We start from the raw sequence: 17,185 nt of genomic DNA on the forward strand, positions 1-17,185 counted from the left end.
AGCTGTGGTAAATTTTCTATGAGTTTATCATGATTGTTAACAGAAGGTTTTAGAATTTCAATCTTGTCTCTCTTTTATTATTGTTCACAATTTTTATTACTTTTGTACTTCTAAAATAATATGTTTATTATTGCTTTTGCTGTTCATTATTTTGTTATTAATAATTTATAGATGAAATACCAGCAATTTCTAAGTAGATTTTGTAGTTAATAGTAAAATTCTTTTGGCCTGTTTTGCAATAGGTGGGAAACTAACATAGCTATATTATATTAAATAGCATTCAGCTAGGGAGAATATTATCACATGTGTTAAGTTTTTTTTAAGATGTTTTCTTTTTAATGTTTTTTTGATGGATTTTTTATTTTTATTTTTGTCCTTTTAAAAATATTTTGGCATTTTATATTTTAACCTTCTTTGAATAAACTAAACATTTTTCACAAAAAAAGAAACTTCTGAGATCAGGTTTTATTGATAACCTCTCATACAGAAAATGGAATTCAACAAAGAAAAAAATCTGTCACCATGTTCACTGACCTATCGTTGGCATACTATACAGTCTGGAGAGAAGGGATGATTTTAAATATTTTATGTATCATATCTTGTAGAAAATAGTATGCTTTTAAAGAAATACATCAAAGTACATTTAAATGTCCCAATTAGACAGAAGTTAAATCAGGGCTCTGCATATTTTATTTGCATTTTTACGTGCTTTCAAACTTCTAGGTTGGCAGAAGCTGGGACAAGTAACAGGAGCTCACTCCGTTACTCAGCACTAGGGATTCAAACTGCTATATTGCCAACCTTCCGATTGACAAGCTCAGCATCTTAGCCGCTGAGCCCCAAGTCCCTGAGGGTAATATTAGGAACTATTAAATCAAAGCCTTCTGAATTTCCAATCAATTTCCGGTCACAATTCAAAGTGTTGGTTATGACCTATAAAGCCCTTCATGGCATCGGACCAGAATATCTCCGGGACCGCCTTCTGCCGCACGAATCCCAGTGACCGGTTAGGTCCCACAGAGTTGGCCTTCTCCGGGTCCCGTTGACTAAACAATGTCGTTTGGCGGGACCTAGGAGAAGAGCCTTCTCTGTGGCGGCCCCGACCCTCTGGAACCAGCTCCCCCCAGAGATTAGAACTGCCCCCACCCTCCTTGCCTTTCATAAAGTTCTTAAGACCCATCTCTGCCGTCAGGCATGAGGGAACTGAGACATCTCCCCCAGGCCTATACAGTTTATACATGGTATGTTTGTGTGTATGTTTGCTTTTAATAATGGGATTTTTAGTGTTTTTTTAATTATTAGATTTGTTCTTACATTGTCTTTGTTATTGTTGTGAGCCGCCCCGAGTCTACGGAGAGGGGCGGCATACAAATCTAATAAATAATAAATAATAATAATAATTACTACCAGTATTATCTAACATACTACCCCACAACCTAGAAGGCAATCAGTCTTCTGGTCACAGGTTTAGTCACTCCAGTAACTGCTCTTACAAAATTTAATTCTATTCATAATTTTACTGATCACTCACGCTGTGTGTTTTTAAGATCATTATGGTGTTTGTGAATTTGTTTGCACCAATGCTGTATTTTATTGTGCCATATGAAATACCTAGATAGTTTCCTTCTAATCTATCTGGCTGAGTTGGGACTTAGGGGCGATATTTTGTAGTGGTTCTGATACTTTCTGATGGAGCATACCCAGAAGGTGGTGCTGTGGGGCTACAGCTCAACGCATTGGCTGTGGATCCATCATAATCCCAAGGGGTTCTTTTTTGTGTGTGTTCTGGGTTTTATAAAAATATAGATGAAACTGCTGAGTGAGGTATTCAGAATTTTGGAATGGGTTACTATCATTTTGCTGGTTACTACCAATACTCTGGCTTGCACCTTCCCACCTAACCCCAAGAAAACAACTAGTAACCTAAACTCAGTAATAAACAAAATGAAAGATCACAGGGTGAAATTAAATCCTGACAAATTTCAGTTATGGAAAAAGCTGCACTTGAGAACTGAGATGAAGCCTGTCCAGACATGGAGAGCAGAGACAAGAAGCCTACATGCAACTATTCTTAAGTGGCAATTATCCATGCCTTGGTTATATTCTGCTGTGCCTGTTGAGCATAAGACTAATTTCTATGAGGCTGTTTCCGGAAATATTGTTTTTATATTTGCATTTTAACTGCTGTAAGCTTTGATTGTTTTAACTGTTGGATGTGAATGAAAGAGAGATAGAAAACCAAAGTTATAAAGAGACTGTTTTTCTTTTCTTTTGTAAATTGTTTTTTCTTGTAGTTCTGTTATGATGCTTTCCAAATTATGGTCAGAAAAATATGGTTACATATTTAAGACAATCGATGTTTAAGAGAGCTGAATCTAGTGCTTAAAATACCAGGCTAGAAAGCAGGAAACTGAGACTAACCCTTGCTTAGTCATGAAAAGCAGCTGGGCAACTTTGGACCATCTTTCTCATTCCAACACAGGGTTATTCTTGAGGTGAAATTAAGAAGAGGAAGGAGTAGTAGTAGTAGTAGTAGTAGTAGTAATAATAATAATAATAATAATAATAATAATAATAATAATAATAATTTATTAGATTTGTATGCCGCCCCTCTCCGAAGACTCGGAGTATTAAGTATGTTCAGGGGGATAGGAGTTATTTATTAAAAAAACCCAATAAAGGCTGGATAAATAAAATAAACAAAGTGTTTTCATTTTTCATAAACGTAACAGTGAGTTTAACATATACATCAAATTCTAAAAACTATTTTGCCTAACGTACTTACCATTCTGTTCCTCTAATTCATTTCCAATTTCCTGTCCCATTTGTTTTTGGCGGGATAAAATTGAAGAGAGTGCATCAAGACCAGCATCTTGTTCTAAACCACAAAGCAAAACAAGCTCAATGAATATAAAATTCAAGTTAATAAATCCTAGATTTGTACATAAAGCTTGCCAAGAAAATGCCCAAAACTAAGTTTAAATTGAAAAAATACCTGCTAATGGATGGATAATAAATTGAAAAATCAAATCTTAATATACTAGAACAAATAAATAAAAGATGTTAAGTTGACTGCCAGAACAAAAAAAAATCAAACACCAACAAACTTGACAAAACAAATATTACAAAAACAATATACCCATTTTAAGGACAATTTAAAGACATCTCCTCCCCAAAAGTACAAAATGGAGGATTTTTGAATCAGCTACAAAACTAATAGAGAAATTGACAAGATAAAACAAGGAAGGAAGGATTTACCATCTATAATCCTCTGTTGTTGCTGTCGGATATCATGGAAATCAAGCCCTCTCGTTTCCTCAGGTTCCTCTACAAGCCATGGATTAGTTATTTCTCTTCTGACCCCGCCTGCCATTAGGCTAGACCTAAAAATGGATTATTTAAAAACAAATTAATGTTCCTGTCACTGGCAGGATTTTGATTCTGCCAGCAGCATAGACTAAAAGCAAAGAACATAGTTATGTAGTGGAGATCTATTTAGGGGATCCACTATGGCTCAGACTCCACTATTTCAAAGGGATTTTTCCTCCTGCTTTAAAACACCAAAGTCAAGAAGAAAAACATAACGGCATAACTTTAATGTAGCCATTGTTCTTGCTTTGTTTGCTACCATCAAAAAAAATATTTTTGACAAGTTGAGTAGACCCCTTCATACCCAACAGAGTCCAGCTTCCACCTTCTGATCTTCCTCTGTATCATTTTGGCAGTGCGAAGATTAAAGCTTATCCAATTAGCCACCCATGGCTTTTGCCAAGTTAATCGCTTAAATCTTTAAAATCTTCACAGCAGAGTGGAGTGTGCAGATATCTTTTGATTACAGGAGCAGATTTAACTAATTAAAAGGCTTAGCAATTGCACAAATATAAAAGATGTTGAGGGTTATAATTGTGAATTGTGCCTCATTTTAACAAATGGCAGCTTATCTTTTCAAGTACATTGTTTCACTGGTTCATGCTTATATACTTTCCCAAGTAATACAGATTAGTCATTCAGAATTTTTCCTCAACTATGGCTACATAATGAGGCTTTCATTTAAAAAGGATTTTAAAAATAAGTTGTCTACATAATCATACTTTTCTCTTTGGATAGTAAAATGCAGACATAGTCTTTGAAGCTTTCCAAGTGTTTCAACTTGAGTTCACCAATTGTTACGAAATGTGATTTATGCATTTTGAAAACCCCCAACTACGAATAACAAAAGAGGGAAAGTTCCAATGTCTAATTCCAAGATACTATTTTAATATTTGCTGAGGTGGTTTTTCAGAATATAGTCTGATTGACTACTTTCAACAGACCATAATTTCTCAAATGCTTGGAGAAGGTTTTCCAACATACTATGTGAATCTATTCTGCCCACATCCAATTACTATTAAAATATGATAGATGTAAATTATATTGTATTATATTACCTGTAGTTGGTTGAATTCTTTTCACCAAAATATTTTCAGTAATGCTTTAGGCACACAGTTTCCTTTCCTGGAATAGCTCTACAACTCTACTGGGACTCTATAAATAATGGTGGTTTCCAGGAATACGGTTCTAATGAATACTAGTGCTATTATTATTGGTGTTTTAGTTGGACAAGAAACAAGCACCAGGAGTATGTAAGAGATTAGAAATAGGGACAATTGTTGTGAATATATATCATCATTTCAGAAAAGTAAGGACATCTGGAAATGGGATGATTCATTGAAAAGCAAATGAAAGAAATATTGGTAGTTTGAGATGAGAAATTTATGCAAATATCATACCCCTTTTGGATATTGATGACTAATGCCTAATTAAAGCTGACACCTTTGCTACCACATAAAGCAATTCATTGACCTGCAATGTGCCCCAAATTATCAATTAAAAGAGAACTAAAATGATTGTAGCACAAGAGAAGTTTCATTAAAGTAGGTTTTGAAGGACATACAGGTAAATGCACTAATTATTAATTAAACCTCAAGCAAGATTAATTTTGAGAATGCTTTCATAATTTATTTATCAGATTTGTATAAATAAATAAATTTATGCATGGTATGTTTGTATGTATGATTGGTTTTATAACAAGGGTTTTTAGCTGTTTTAGTATTGGATTTTTACATTCTGTTTTTGTCACTGTTGTTAGCCGCCCCGAGTCCACGGAGAGGGGCGGCATACAAATCAAATCAAATCAAATAAATAAATAAATAAAATAACACACAATAGCCTTGACAAGCCGCCTTGAGAACTGCCCTGAGTCACCTCGAGAAGGGCAGCATAAAAGTCTAATTAATAAATAAATGAATAAATAGTGTATTAATATTCAAAAAACAAGAAAGAGGCTTCACAAGCAATCTAATCTCAGGCTTGAATGCACAGTAAGGTCTTAAGTAATTTCTGGAACACTTAAAGTGAGGAGGGGAATACTAAACTGTGGGTCTGCTGTTCCAGACAGTAGTGGTTGCAATACAGCAGGCATGCTTCCACATTTCCAAAAAATGACATTTTGAGCACACTCTTTGCCTAAATATAGCAGGTGGGCAGAAGCAACCAGAAACAAGCAGTCCTTCATATAACCAGGCCTTATGAAAGCTTTAGGGCGATAACCAGCACCTTGAAGTGCACCTGGTTCCTTGACTGGCAACCAATGTAGATCACCTAGCAAAGATGAGCCTTGGGCTTAATAAGAAGTACCTGTCACTCTCAAGGAACTTTGAATCAGCTGTAGTTTCCAGATAGTCATAAATAGCAATGCTCCAATTGTGAGCTGACCAGGGTTTTAAGTGACTAGCTGAAGGGTCTCCTTGATTAAGGAAGGGCGGACAAGATAAACTTGTACAAATCCCTTCCTGGCCAAAACTGCCATCTCTTCTTCAAGCAGTAGCTACAGGTCCAGGAGGATTTGCAAATTGTGCACTAACACTCTCAAGTGGGAAAGTGCAATTCCAACCCAGATAAGCTGTATAAACATTTGCAACCTGGTGGGACCCAAACAGTCTTGTCATGACTGAGATGAAATCTGTTCTTCCCCATCTAGACCAAAACAGCTTCCAGACACAGGGTTAGCACATTGGCAGCTTTACCTGTGCAATCGCCATACTAATGACCCCAAAGTGATAAATGTTAAACAACAGGAATGGCATTGAAGCACTCCACTTAAAAAATATATATATTCTAAAGCCCTAAAGAGGCTAGAACTCAACAAATACATTCAGATGAAAAGAAAATTTATGGAAATTCAGGTTCAGAAATTCAAAGCAAAACTAAAACAGCTTTTGTTTTTGAATAAAAGATAATACAGGTTTCACTAAAAAAAAATAGCTGGGCAAGAAAGATCTACAACTACCATAACAATTACAGGACATAATAGCATCTAAATTTTGTTGAAAATATAAAATTTCTGAAAATATTGAAATAAAAAAGATAAAAAGAATACTGATATGTTTGGGGAAATTGTATCTTTCTCAATGCTTACCATTTTTGCCCGTTTCATGGATATAACATTTTAAAACACTATGCATAAATTATTTGTATGAGTTTACTGGCAAATTGAATTTACTTTTATATCTTTACATTTTTGTTACAAATAGAACTACAGCAGTTTAGGGAATAGCATTGTAGCACTCCTTCACTTCTGCCAATTTAAGAGAAGCGATTATAAAACCAGTAACAGTGAAAACAAAAACAAACAAGCAAAGTTATCTCTTCTAACCTCACTTTCCTCTGAAACAGAATCAGAAATAAACTTTAATTTTAACTAATATAACAAAAATAGTAAAACTGCAAAAATATTGAGGTATGAAATAAGCTGCTAAACTTGTTTTATGTTCCTGTGCTTCAGTGCCCAATGAATAACTGCTGATAGGAAACGTAAAAATGTTACATGTCAATTAGTCTTAACTGGATCTGAAAAGTTGTTTGGTAGAACTCTGAAGCAGTAAGAGATAAGACAACAAGCAAAATCTTTCAAATTTATACAGCTACACATGAGACAGCCAATGTTAACAAAAATATGAATACAGTAGAACCCCGACTTACGAGACTAATTGGTTCCGGAAGGAGGCTCGTAAGTCGGATCGCTCGTATGACGAAACATTGTTTCCCATAGGAAACAATGTAAAGTCAATTAATCCGTGCAACAACAAAAAAAAACCGCTGCCGCCGAACGCGGAAGTTAGCGTTCAGAGACAGCTGCAAAGCGGCGCGCGTGTTTTAAAATGTGGCAGCCGGCCTGGGGGGCTAGGGGGCTTCCCCCCGAGCCCCCCAGGCCGGCTGCCACGTTTTAAAACACGCGCGCCGCTTTGCAGCTCTCTCCTGAAGCCGGAACGCTAACTTCCGCGTTCGGCTTCAGGAGACAGCTGCAAAGCGGCGCGCGTGTTTTAAAACGTGGCAGCCGGCCTGGGGGGCTCAGGGGCTTCCCCCCGAGCCCCCCAGGCCGGCTGCCACGTTTTAAAACACGCGCGCCGCTTTGCAGCTGTCTCCTGAAGCCGAACGCGGAAGTTAGCGTTCCGGCTTCAGGAGACAGCTGCGAAGCTGCGCGCGTGTTTTAAAAGGTGGCAGCCGGCCTGGGGGGCTTGCCAGCACCCCCCCGAGCCCCCCAGGCTGGCTGCAACCTTTTAAAACACGCGGGATACGAGCGCCAAGGAGCTGTCTCCTGAAGCCGAACGCGGAAGTTAGCGTTCGGCTTCAGGAGACAGCTCCTTGGCGCTCGTATCCCGAATGTGAGCTCGGGAGGCGAACAAAAATGTCGCTCCCCTCCCAGCTCTTATCTCGAGTAGCTCGTAAGTAGAGCTGCTCGTATGTCGAGGTTCCACTGTATAAAGGATTCTTGCATGTTTTGTAGAAATAAGGAGTTGAAGATTGGTTGCTGAAATATATTTAGTCCATATTCATATAAATGAATAGCCCTTATGGCAAAAAAATAATCTGAAAGGATTCGATCATATGGAGATTGAGGAAAGTTTGAATTGTAAAACAAATATGTGAAGAAAGGGTAATGGATTGAGATGAAGGAGAAGAGAGTTGTGGTTGGATGTAATTTTTGAGATCTTTAAAAAATGGCGACATGTTTAAAGAATAAACGGAATGTAGGAAGTGGTAGCAGAATGCCATGGAACAAGATACTGGTAGTTTTCAAGGATAGGATGCTATTGGGATAAACCAGTTATCTGTGAACAATTTTAAGCTTTTAGAAAACAGTATAGCTGATCAAAATCCCAACACTGTCTTTTTTGCCATTTTAAACTCTGTACCTGGAATGCAACTGTGGCAAATAAACCACAATCTGAAGAGTAAAATATAGCGATCAAATATTGCAATACTATTGATAATAGTAATCAAATATTGCAATAGTTATACACTATAGTATAAAATTCCATTCTTTCACTGATTTCCCTGATCAAATGTGTAGCAGTGAGTTCTTCTGAAATTTGTTGTGACTACACTGTTATATTGCCCTTATAGTCACATGATCAAAATTCAGGTGCTTGGTAACCTGCCTTCACTTATAACTAATTGCAGGGAGATGCAACTCCCCTCCATCTCTGCCCTTAAACGCCCAGCAAAAAGAGGCATTTGGGGAGACATTTGGGGGACATTTTGGGTGCACTTCATAAGAAGTGAAGAAAACACTGAGGTTCAACTGGAGTGAACGAGTGCAGGACAGCACAGGTATCACGCGTTGCCATTAGAGACTCATGGACATTTGGAACCTCCCGCCAGGCAGCTGCTTGGTGCCTCACTGTGGAGACTTTGTGAGTATTCAGCCCTTCATGGATGTGTGTGGTTGCTTCATGCAGGGCCTATACTGAACCTGCCAGGTCTTCCCCCACTTCCATGAGGCACTCCCGTCCCATGCATCTTCATTGGGGTCCCCTCCACTCCATAACTGGTGAGAGAGCTTAATGACTGCAAGGGAAACTGCCCTGATTACAGTTGGTGAACAAAACAGCCATGTGATACCTTGCTTAATGACCACTTTCCTCAATGAGATTCTGGTCCCAAGTGTTGTTAAGTGTGGACTACTTATAGACCTAATTTCCTGCACAGATCATTATTCTAGTCTTTAATTTCCTAACTACTGTAAAAAATAGACATAGTGCTATCACCATGTTTGTAGTCAATGCTGAAGAGTGCTTGGTACAGAAAGAAGCAGTTATCTGCTTTAATCAGACAAACCTCAAATCAGTCCTGTCATATCATCTAAGTGCACTTAAAATTCCTGTAAATTGGGCAGAAGTATACAGGTTCTTCAAATATGTTTTCAAGACTATGCCACTGAATTCACTGCTCATCTGCAATACTATACCTTGTTACATCAGGGTCTGCGTTTTCATTTAGGAAAGATGCTTGAAGTTTTCGGTGTGCTGTGAAAAGTTCATCTACTAAAATTTGCCGTCTTTCTCCTTCTATCTGGGTTCTGCAAGAACTGGATTAAGGATCATTGCTAGATTTAAAAAATGAATAAAATAACTTAAGAATGGCACAGAAAAGAATATTATATCCTGACTAAGGAAACTCTAAGCTTCTGATAAACATCACAAGACAGTTCTTTTGCAATAATTATGTTTTTATAAAGTGTGATATTTTATGACACTTATAAAATAAGAACTATAAAATAATTTGCACATGGAAAAGGGCTGCAAAGGTGAAAGAAGACTATCTTCAATCCAATTCTTAAAACAGATTATAAAATGAAAACATGTATTTAAAAATAAACCATGATAGCAGATGCCATTAAAGTCTTTGCAGAAGCCTGATTCACACACACTATTACCAAACAGGGAGGGATTGCAGGATTGTAAAATCCCAACATTGTTTTTGCAGCCCATAGAGCCTACCCAAACTAGGCAGAACCATTTTTGAATTTGGAAAGATCTGGGAAAGATTTTAAGAGGCAAAACTAGCACCTTAGGTTTTGCAAAAGCTTAGGATATCCATTTCACACTATTAAAATGTTAGCTGCTCATAAAAAATTAATACACTTTAGAATTCAGCTCTGCAGGTATTTTCAAGAGAACCTCTGAACAGGAAATGAAAAGTAAATCGAATAAAGATAAAAGATCACAATACTTTCTGTATTTGGGTTTTCCCCAAATTGAGGGATTTTTAAATCAGCTAGGTGTTTTCCAAAATAAAATGAACCATAATTGTCATATTGACCTCCCAGTTACAACTGTTTACATGGATACATCTGACGTGTTGATACAGAGTGGAACAAGAGGTCTTTCAGATGATTGGTTTTTTCTTCAAGATTTTTCAATAGAGATCTGACTGCAACACTGGCCTAGAAAGGGAGATAGAAAGATAAAACACAGTGCAGCTTATCTGTTTCCCCGAAGACAGAATAACATCCAAAAGAAGTAATAATAAATACAAATCAAATTCTTTACAAAATTATCAGGACATCTGTGAGATACACAAATCTAAGTTGAATGTTATTCCAAAGTCAGTTTCCTGCTTAACACAGTATTGCTTAATGTCCCCAAATGAGTTCTGAGGTTATACAAACGATAAACATGGCGTAATTCTTGCTCCTTACTTTTACAGGAAAAATTCTTATTTCTTTCAACATCTATTCTTAAACTATACTTTCTTGATGCTACTGTCTCTCATGTTCCTGAGCTGCTCCTGATTTTTAACTTCAATACAATTTTCCCTTTTCTGTGACAATGATTGTGTATGTAATACCCACATGAAAATGACAGCTCTGCTCCGTGGAATTGGAAAAGTGCAAAATACTATTTTAAAGACTAGCAAGAAGCAAAAAATTCTCAGAGAGTTTAAAAAAAAAACTCATGAAAGTTTCCTTCACAGAATGAAGAAACCTTAACTAAAGAAATTGATGAGTGGAACCAATCTTCTCAGGAATACAGCATTGTTGGATGGAGACTGGTCCTCATCTACAATGCCTTGGGCACTGAGGGGGAAACTTCTAAATCATCCTTCCGTAGTCTCATTCTAGGTCAGGGTTCTGAATGTAGCAGAGAAGCTTCCTTGCTGAGATCCACTGAGAGTCAAAGGGCAGCAAATTGCACAAAGGTGGTAAAAAACGGACACTTAACATAGTTAATGTCCAGGAATTACTAGAATCTCATGTCACTATAATCTAAGATAATGAAGCAATGCCATCCACTCACAAGACCTTTCCCAGGCTATAATTCATTGTGAATCAGCACTCCCATGGCCCTGCAGTCTCTTGAAACATAAAACAACAGACCTGTTTTGGACACATTTATCTAACAGGAGCAATGGCAGACTCATTATCAATCTACACTAAACACACTTACTTGGATTTATGTCCAAATAAGTTTGCTTATGAAAGCAGATTTGTATATTATGACAGAGCAGCTGGAAATTAAAAAGAAAACAGAGGCCACATTCTGCTAAAAAGCAGAAACCACTCAATACAAGAGCAATTTCAACTGCAGGACTGTTGGCTTCAGACAACGCAAACTAGCCAACCATATTTTAGCCTGATAGGTTATGCAAACCCATTTCTTCTTTTAATGTTTTTATTATAATGTGTTCAGTTATGAGGGGTTACATTTTTACATTTCTATAGAAGTGACTGGTCATCAGTCAGCCAAAGGAGAGAAAGAGTAGGAGAAAAGTACATGTATTTTGCCATTTCCTTTTTTCTCTTTGACTTCTAATTTTCAATTCTATTTTTTCAAATTATTTTTTAAAGCAGAAGTGGCAAAATCTCAGGAAAAACAAGATACTATTGACATTTACCCTGCTTGGCTAATAGAGCAGAAGGGCATTTTTATTAAAACCTCTAGCCATGGAAAGCATGACTGATCTGAGCGTTTCTTAACATCAACCCATAACATCAATTGTTATGGCAATATATATAGTCATGGTTTCAGGTCTGTTTTTTCTGGATTAAAATTCTGGCTCTCTAATCATACTGAGGCAGTACCCTCCAAGTCTATGAATATATAAAACCTTCTTAACAAACTCATTTGTCGGCTGTGCAAAACATTTGCAAGCTAAGCCAACATTCTTATAGAAGAGAAAGCTACATCAGGAGCATTTGTTGATCCTGACTATAGACATGCAATCACACTAGTATTTGCTCTAATTGCACCTTCCTTTTTATAAAAATAAATCCAGTCAGAAGGTTGTAGACCCAATGGAGAAAAGGAGATGATAAAGAATTAAATTATTCTGAAACTATAACATCTATACATATACTTTTTAAAAGTGGTATCTAGAGATCTAGAGTTGGGATCTAAAGATTGCTACACATATATTTCCTAAAGCAAGGATTTCTCACAGAAGTTTAAGTGTGATTAATAGAAATACACTATTTGCTTCTCCATACCAATCTGGAATCTGCTTTAACAATCAGAAATCAATGTCCCTAATTATTGTTATTAATTCGACGTGTAGGACTGTTTCAAAGTTAATAGTGAAGTTCTCAAGTGTTGTCCTGCAAAAAAAAAGCTTTTTTGCTATAAATCTATAATACCAAGTTAATAAATATTCCTGAAACATTTTAGAAAGAGCATTTTTAATACTTATTGCATTCATTGTTAGAAGTAGTTAATATGAAACAGATCATCAATTTAAATATAAAGTGTTAAGTGGATAGTTATTTTTATAATTCTAAATTTCTGATTTTGATAATCTGTATGATTTGAAATATTGTATATATGATTAATATAAGGCGGTAGTAATAATGATTTGTAGATAGAAATTAATAACCAAAATAATCAGTTTGGATACCGAATGTATTTGCCAAGAATTTAAGTGAACGAAAAGGAGTGACTGAATGAATGTATTTACCTTTTTTAGTGTACATATGAATATACACTTTGTTCCCTTTTCGTTATGTAAGTTTATCTCTAGAGTTATTCGTATGTGTTGTTTTTTGTTTTTTCTATATTTTTTTTTCTCTTTTGTTGTTTGTAAATATGTTTGTTTTCTTTGTAAACTTTTTAAAGATTTCAATAAAAATAAAAAAGTAGTTAACATGATCAACATTTTTAAAACATGTCAGTTTCTTTAAGCTTCTGAGTTCATGATTTCCTTTTGTAATCTTTGCTACATAGTTACATAGGAACAGTAATGAACATCCATTTGGAAACTTGTCATGGGAAGGCTTTACCACAGAAAGCGAGCTCTATATCAATCACAAAGTATACATTGCAATCACAATGCATTCTCTTTCTGTTGATACTAAAGATTATAGAAAAATCTAAAACCAAGAAGATGGGCTGCTCTGAGGCAGGCAATACCTTAGTTGTACTTTCACCACTCCTCTGGTATCTGTTGCATTCTTGAATTTTTTCAGCAATCTCTTGTGCAATATGGCAAGCAGAATCGTACAACAACAACCTTTAAAAAAGGAGTAACAATATTAAACAGCAGTAAAATATCCTTATTCCTAGGCGTTTTTATTACATGCCTGTGTCCTCAAAAGAAGTTTTCTTCCATTCCTTCCTGTTTAGACTTCCATTCCAAGAAGCCATTATAGCAAATAATCTACTAAAGTTAAAGATTTCAACCACTGTGAAGTACTGTATAGGAAATTGTGTGTGTGTGTGTGTGTGTCCTGCCAAATGAGTACAGAATAAGGAATTTGATTTATATTGTTAACATACGAGTTTACTTTTTAAACATCTATAATGGAAGATTGCCAAGGTCACTGTTTATACAAACCTGTTTCTACAGTAAATTGACCTAATGTACAATAATAGTTCATATATGTGATTGTCCTAATACACATGTCAACTGTGTGGAGTTGTGCTTTGATATAAATATGGCAGGTATGCCCAAATCTATGAAAGATGAACTGGTCTTCCTTTTCCCCATCCTATTAAGGCCAACCTAAGAGGCCCCATAATGAAAAAGTGATGTCTTCCTTTAATTCACTAAGCCTTTATGTCACCTTTAACAGCAATAATTGCAATCAAACACTTAAATTAGTTATCTCTTTTTCCTGTAGGAATTTTGGCATATTCCTCCACAGTGAATCTTTTTGAAATTTTTGTCAAGGATCTCTTGACAGTGAGATGGGCAGCACACAAATTTAGTAAATCATCAGGGGTTTTTTATATGAACTTTTCTTTTACATTCTACCACATTTGAATAGACCTGGACTTTAATGTGGCCATTCCAAAGAATGTATTCTTTAGCATCCATTATTTTGCAGATTAGCTGTATTGGGGTGAGGGAAATTTATCTCTGGTTTGCTGCATGACCATTTCTGCTTAAATTTCATGTTAAATTGCCTGACATACACTGTAGAATTATCTAATATGAAGCAAAGTATACTGCTCAAAAAAATAAAGGGAACACTCAAATTAGCACATCCTAGATCTAAATGAATGAAATATTCTAATTGAATACTTTATTCTGTACAAAGTTGAATGTGCACAACAGCATGTGAAATTGATTGTCAATCAGTGTTGCTACCAAAGTGGACAGTTTGATTTCACAGAAGTTTGATTTACTTGGAGTTATATTGTGTTGTTTAAGTGTTCCCTTTATTTTTTTGAGCAGTGTATATTATTTCAGCAGCAACATCCAGGTTTTGAGACAGCAACTCTTAACCATGATATTATGACCTCCCTGCTTGATAGCAGGCATGAGATTCTTATTGTGGATTGTTTCCACAAGGATAACAATGACCATAGCCCTAAATAAATCTACTTTTGACATATCTATTCCTTGAATATTTCCCCAAAATCTGGAGGATTAATAAACAATCACATTACACCATAAAATGGTTTATAAAACACCTCATTGAACACTGTAATCCTGTCATTATGTATATTAATTCAGACACTAAATCTTTAAAATGGATCAGGGGGATACTTCATATAAGTTATAGTTTAGATATGTGCTTTGTGAAAAGTGGCCAAAACTTCCTAAAAGATTATTTTTCAAAATCTTCAACATTTCAAATGTTCTTGAACTCTGTGTAGGTTTTAAGTACAGGTAGTCTTCAACTTACAACCACAATTGAGCACAAAATATATGTTGCTAAGTGAGAAATTTGTCAAATGAATTTGACCCATTTTACAACTGTTCTCTACATTTCTTAAGTAAATCACTATAGATTTTAAATTAGTAAGATGGTTGTTAAGTGACTCTGGTTTCCTCATTGACTTTACTTGCCAATAAAAATCACAAAAAAAGGATCACATGACTCCATGACAATGCAACTGAATAAGTGAATAAGTTGTCAAGCATCCAAATGTAAATCATGTGATTTTTTTTCCAGTGCTGGGGTAACTTTGAATGGTCACTAAATGAACTGTTGTAAGTTGTGAGCTTACCTGTGCTAAAAATAGAGTATATGTTATAGACAACAAATGTTGAACATTTTTATTCAAATGTAACATAGACCAGACATATTTTAGATGCTTAAATGATTTAATCATATCCTAATGTGTCACAGCAAACAGTCCGTACACAACTTGTCCTAAAACAGAAATTGCAGGAAGAAAGTTGTGAGACCTGTGAGATCCCCAAAGTCTAGCAGTACCCTTTTAAAGTAACCATTTTAAAAATGGCACACATAAAAAATTTAACAAAAACCGTTAGTCCAAAAACATGCTGTCACACCCAATCATTTTTTGTCCTCAAAGTGAGAATGTTTAGTTTCTTCTTCTTTTGGTAAGCCCTCTAGCCTACATTCTGGGGGGGTTCTGATGGTCACCCATCCAAAGGCTTAACTTCACTTTGTTTTCAAAGCCAATCAGATGTGTACCAAGCAGTTACACTAAACTTGCCAAAGGGATACCTATAGTTTTAAGGGAAAGTGCCCAACTGTAAAAATTCTACATCATTGAAATCCCTGCCTGAAAAACTTTGCATCTATGCAGCTCTTGCCAAAGGTGTTTTGTTTTTTCCACGAGGCAACTGGACTTTCTAGTTTTTCTTTGAAGATGTTTCACTTCTCATCCAAGAAGCTTCTTCAGCTCTGACTCAGGGAAAAAAACCACAAAGAAGCTTCTTGGATGAGAAGCGAAATGTTTTCGAAGAAAAACCAGAAAGCCCAGTTGCCTCTTTAAAAAAAGCACCTTTGGGATAAACATGACCTGAGAATCTCCATAGACGCGCTATGCCGCTCTTCTCTCCCGCTACTGCACCAAAATGATATAGATTTCTCTGCCTGTAGAAATTCTCCTTTTTTTTTTTAAACCAAAGGAGAAAAATAAAATAGGAAGACGGAAGATGACTCCTGGTTTATAGCAATGCTTTTCAACCGCCGTCCTCTTTTAAAGGGACGCACTTCAACTGGCTGGGAGTTCTGGGAGTTGGAGTTGCAGAGATCGAGAGCCCCGCCTTCCGGGAAAAGGTGTGCACTTCATCTGCCCGCTCCGTTCGCCAGGCACGTTCAGCGGCAAAGGGAGAGGCAGGGAGCATGCGCAAAGCCGAAAAGGCGGAGCAGCGATGGGGGGGAGGCGTCCTCCATGGGTTGCCCTCAGCCTCGAGCGGTTTGTCTCCCCGATTTTGCTTAATCTGCCTGCTGGGATTCGCCACCAGCCTGCCCAAATGGCCCTCCGCGCCCTCCGTCACTCACCAAGGCTCCGCAGCCATCGCAACGCCCGGCAATCCCAGGCTCCCCAAAGTCTATCTGTTCGGCCGGGAATTCTTCCGGCTCCGATCACCTGACTACGAGGCGTGCCGAGGCTCAATTTGTGACAGCGCGCCTCTTGGATGATTGGCAGAGACGTCTTCCATATGGAACTGGACGGAGTCGCAGATTTTTAAAAAGCGTCTGGCCATCCAGACTTTCGAGGCTCTAGGTTAGGAATCTAGTCTTTAAAACTGCTTAATCGTAATCTGCATCCTGGACGAGGATCCCTGATTTAAGGAGATATTTCCTGTTTGCGTTTTTTTAGGCAGAGAAGCAAATGGAGAATAAAAGAAAAGGTAGAGTTTGTTTTGATCATAAACATGATAACGTTTGTAAATTCAGGACCTTATAAGAATATATCAAATTTGGAGCCACGTTTCATATTCTTGATAAGGTACTATTCAAAGTTTGTATCTTAACAAATGACTGGCTTTCAAATTTTCAGAAAAGCTGTTTTTATCTGCCTGGAAGCCAAATCATGGGAGAAATGAGACCTTTGGTGGCTAGCTGAACTGTCCATCTCAAAAACGAAACCAAAACAAAACCAAAGAGCATAGCTCTCCAAGACTGAATCTTTTTTTCCTAACTCTTCCCTCTGCATATGGC

General features: G+C 36.8%; 1 protein-coding gene across 4 annotated transcripts in view; it reads right to left on the reverse strand.

Moving 5' to 3' along the window:
• STX8 (syntaxin 8) overlaps positions 1–16,658 on the reverse strand; it is an 84,138-nt gene extending 67,480 nt beyond the window's left edge. Inside the window, exons 1-6 of one of the 4 annotated variants that reach the window (XM_070739697.1) lie at positions 16,523–16,643; positions 13,227–13,326; positions 10,173–10,267; positions 9,290–9,400; positions 3,259–3,383; positions 2,786–2,878 (exon numbers count right to left, since the gene is read on the reverse strand). In XM_070739697.1, the coding sequence (XP_070595798.1) occupies positions 2,786–2,878; positions 3,259–3,383; positions 9,290–9,400; positions 10,173–10,267; positions 13,227–13,326; positions 16,523–16,539 (541 nt within the window). In that variant the 5' untranslated portion in view covers positions 16,540–16,643. Of the gene's footprint in view, positions 1–2,785; positions 2,879–3,258; positions 3,384–9,289; positions 9,428–10,143; positions 10,268–13,226; positions 13,327–16,522 lie in introns of those variants that run through there. The other 3 variants (XM_070739696.1, XM_070739698.1, XM_070739699.1) reach the window with 3 other exon arrangements.
• Positions 16,659–17,185: the final 527 nt, after the last annotated feature.

This window comes from Erythrolamprus reginae, chromosome 2 (assembly GCF_031021105.1).
Source record: "Erythrolamprus reginae isolate rEryReg1 chromosome 2, rEryReg1.hap1, whole genome shotgun sequence".
In the NCBI taxonomy this organism is placed as follows: Eukaryota; Metazoa; Chordata; class Lepidosauria; order Squamata; family Dipsadidae; genus Erythrolamprus; species Erythrolamprus reginae.